This window comes from Cynoglossus semilaevis, chromosome 14 (assembly GCF_000523025.1).
Source record: "Cynoglossus semilaevis isolate Cse_v1.0 chromosome 14, Cse_v1.0, whole genome shotgun sequence".
Taxonomy (NCBI): domain Eukaryota; kingdom Metazoa; phylum Chordata; class Actinopteri; order Pleuronectiformes; family Cynoglossidae; genus Cynoglossus; species Cynoglossus semilaevis.
The window spans coordinates 28,615,824-28,617,377 of NC_024320.1; the positions used below are offsets into that span (position 1 = coordinate 28,615,824).

Here is a 1,554-nt window from a genome sequence, read left to right on the forward strand (position 1 = left end):
GGCCAAATGACCCCGTAGACTCACGCAGCGCCACGAAGGGCAGGGCAGACTCCTCGGCTCTAAGTGCAGTTTTCATCCCGACCATCAGCGGATGTGGATCAATGGCCAGTTTTACAGCTTTGCGAACTTGAAATGACTGAGCAAATAAAGACGGCTCAGACTGTCAATCAGAGACTATTAGTCAAGAAATTCCTTCACTAAACCAACCCCCCCCCCCACCGCCACCGCCCCCCCCCCACCTCCAACACCACACACACACAGACCACGTACACAGAGTGATGGAGGAGGCAGAGTGAGCAGGGGTGGAGTCGATGGAGTCGTGGGAGAGATCCTAAAATGAACCGGCTCTGGGAGGAGAAGCTGCGGTTCGTGGAGTGGACTTTGGTCCTGACCACTGTTTGGCGAGTCGAGAACCCCGCGAATATCAAGAGCGCGTGATGGGCTTGGGACCCGCGTCGGTTCGGGAGGATGTTCTCCACTCACTTTCATAGAATAGTTTTTTTTTTCTTCCCTCCTCGTGGTTGAAGTCGAGGTTGTTTTTGTTTTTTCGTTTGAGTGAAGAGATTTGCTGATGTTTGGACAAACGCTCTGGTGCACAGGAAGTAGTGGCAGCAGCAGCAGCAGCAGCAGCAGCAGCAGCAGCAGCAGCAGCAGCAGCGTGTGAAGTGTTTGGATGGAAGCTGCTCTGTCCGAACACTTTCTGAAAGAAAGAAGATTTTCTTGGTCGCCGAGTTTCTGCACAGGTTAGAGCTGATGCCCCGCAGCCACGATGGGGCTGGACGGCATGGAGGTACTAGCCATCGTGGTTGTGATCGGACTCTTTATAGTCGTACTCAAACAGTTTGGGATCTGGGAGCCTCTGTCCTTGGAAGGTAAGACGGCGGCGTTGGGATCAATCCCACGATCTCCTTAACTGGAGAGTAGACTTTGGAGAAACTAGACCATCGTCTGCGTATACGTTGATCCTCTTCATGATCTCCACAATCAGGCGCTTGTTTAACTGTTGTTTATTTTCGCGCTAACTGTGCTGCTAAATGTTCGCAACTTCACAGGTCGGTGATTTTAACGGTGCTGTAACTTTTCTTTCTTTACACCCTTCCCCCTTCCTCCCCCCTTTACTCCCTCCTCTGTCTTTTTCAACTTTTCTATTTCTCGTACAGATGGTGAGTACGTCTCCAGCTGTAGCTAACATTTTAATTATATTTAACCTTTAACCTTTGGCTGATTCAGTTGAGCTTTGAACTTTTTTTTTAAGTTGTTTCTAATGAAATTCATTACAAATAAACTCATTTAGCTTCGACCTCGTTGCCCCGCGTTGGCTGTTGGCAAGAACGACTCACTGTTTATTTCTGCCTCTTTATTTAACTGTTGACGTTTGGTGAAAGTTTGGTTTTGGCAGTTAAATTATTTCTGTTGAATTTTAAAAATTCAAAAAAATCCGTTTTTTCCCGCCTTTTTTTTTTTTTTACCCAGTCGGCACTCGAAGTCGGAGAGTTTGTTTTAGTGACGGTCGGATTCTACTTCCTGGATCATCATCGTGCAAAAAAAAAAAAA

At 47.4% G+C, this 1,554-nt stretch overlaps 1 protein-coding gene across 2 annotated transcripts in view; it reads left to right on the forward strand.

Annotated features, from left to right (window-relative positions):
• The window catches only part of LOC103390468 (calsenilin-like), a 15,791-nt gene that overhangs the window by 7,036 nt on the left and 7,201 nt on the right, over positions 1-1,554 (forward strand). The window contains exon 3 of one of the 2 annotated variants that reach the window (XM_025062111.1): positions 1,161-1,163. The exons of the other annotated variant lie outside the window; for it this stretch is intronic. Within the exon in view, the coding sequence (XP_024917879.1) occupies positions 1,161-1,163 (3 nt within the window). The remainder of the gene's footprint in view (positions 1-1,160; positions 1,164-1,554) is intronic. 2 annotated transcript variants of the gene reach the window in all.